Here is a 1,149-nt window from a genome sequence, read left to right as displayed (position 1 = left end):
TTGTTAATAATAAATTAATTAAAGCAACAAAACCACCTGAAGAGCCGGTTCGGAGCTGAAAGAGCCAACTCTTTTTAGTGAGTCAAGCCAAAAGAGCCAGTTCTCTAAAAAGAGCCGGAAATCCCATCACTGCTGCTGCTCTGTACAAGCTGCTGGGGGGCTGTTAACGATGGCCAAGCTATCGTTGCCCACATGGACTACAGGGCTCTGGCTAGCTGCAGGATTTTCAAGGGTCTGGAGCTGGGACTCCAACTCAGTGATTCTGGTTTCCAAAGCTACAAACAGGCTGCATTTATTCTAATTATAATTTGCAGGTGATTTAGCAGAAAGTATGCTTGGATAAAGCACACGAGGTTACACTGTGGAAGAAGTTATTCTCTAAAGGTTTCTAAATAAGGGAGCTACACAGATTAGTGTGGAAGAGGAACTCGCACCTGGAGCTGAGCAGCAGCATCTGAAGCTTCAAAGATTCTGCGGGCCAGGCCTTTGTTTTGTTTGCTCATCACATCCAGGAAGGAATAATCCACATCATTTCCAAATCCAAGACAGTACAGAGACATTTTTCCCCCAATAGCTGTACGCATATTCTCCTGGATCTTGCCAGTGTTGCGCTCTCCTAAAAATGCATGCATGCAACACACAATGATAAAAATGCTAAATGCAATGTAATGTTAAATGCTGAACAAACATAATCTAGCCTACGGTATGTTTGCACTCTACATACTTACCCTCATTTGGCATTCCATCAGTCAGTAATATAATCATATCTGCACTTCTATCTGGTAGCCTCTCCATCTGTCTGTCTTTGACCAGCATGTTTACAGCTGTCAACACTGCATCATTAATATTGGTTGCTAAAAGAAAAACACAATTCATGTTTTAAAATGCATAAACTATTAATGTTTTTTGCTGTTAGTTGTTTGGTTTTTTTTGTTTTGTTTACTTGTTTTTTTGTATTTCTTACCTCCTCTGCTATGTATTCTTTTGATGTAATTCATGGCTTCAGTTATGTTTTCCTTTGTTGCTTTGGTAAGTGAATCCTTCCAGGTTTCAATAACAGAATCAAACAGGATGATGGCAAAGTGGTCGTCTTCATGGACTTGTTGAAGAATGGCCAGCATAGCTTCTCTTGTCTACAAAGAGTCAGAG

General features: G+C 40.4%; 1 protein-coding gene across 1 annotated transcript; it reads right to left on the bottom strand.

The window, feature by feature from the left end:
* Positions 1–164: 164 nt before the first annotated feature.
* LOC102204107 (inter-alpha-trypsin inhibitor heavy chain H3-like) lies at positions 165–1,129 on the bottom strand. Its single transcript, XM_005755803.2, has 3 exons — positions 965–1,129; positions 729–854; positions 165–616 (listed from the first exon to the last, which is right to left on the bottom strand). The coding sequence occupies exons 1-3, from the start codon at positions 1,119–1,121 to the stop codon at positions 411–413; spliced, it is 489 nt and encodes a 162-aa protein (XP_005755860.1). The 5' UTR covers positions 1,122–1,129; the 3' UTR covers positions 165–410.
* Positions 1,130–1,149: the final 20 nt, after the last annotated feature.

Source organism: Pundamilia nyererei, unplaced genomic scaffold, assembly GCF_000239375.1.
Source record: "Pundamilia nyererei isolate P.nyererei 1_Seehausen unplaced genomic scaffold, PunNye1.0 scaffold03374, whole genome shotgun sequence".
Classification (NCBI taxonomy): Eukaryota; Metazoa; Chordata; class Actinopteri; order Cichliformes; family Cichlidae; genus Pundamilia; species Pundamilia nyererei.
Note: the sequence above shows the minus strand (reverse complement) of the source record. Positions and strands in the feature narration are given on the sequence as shown.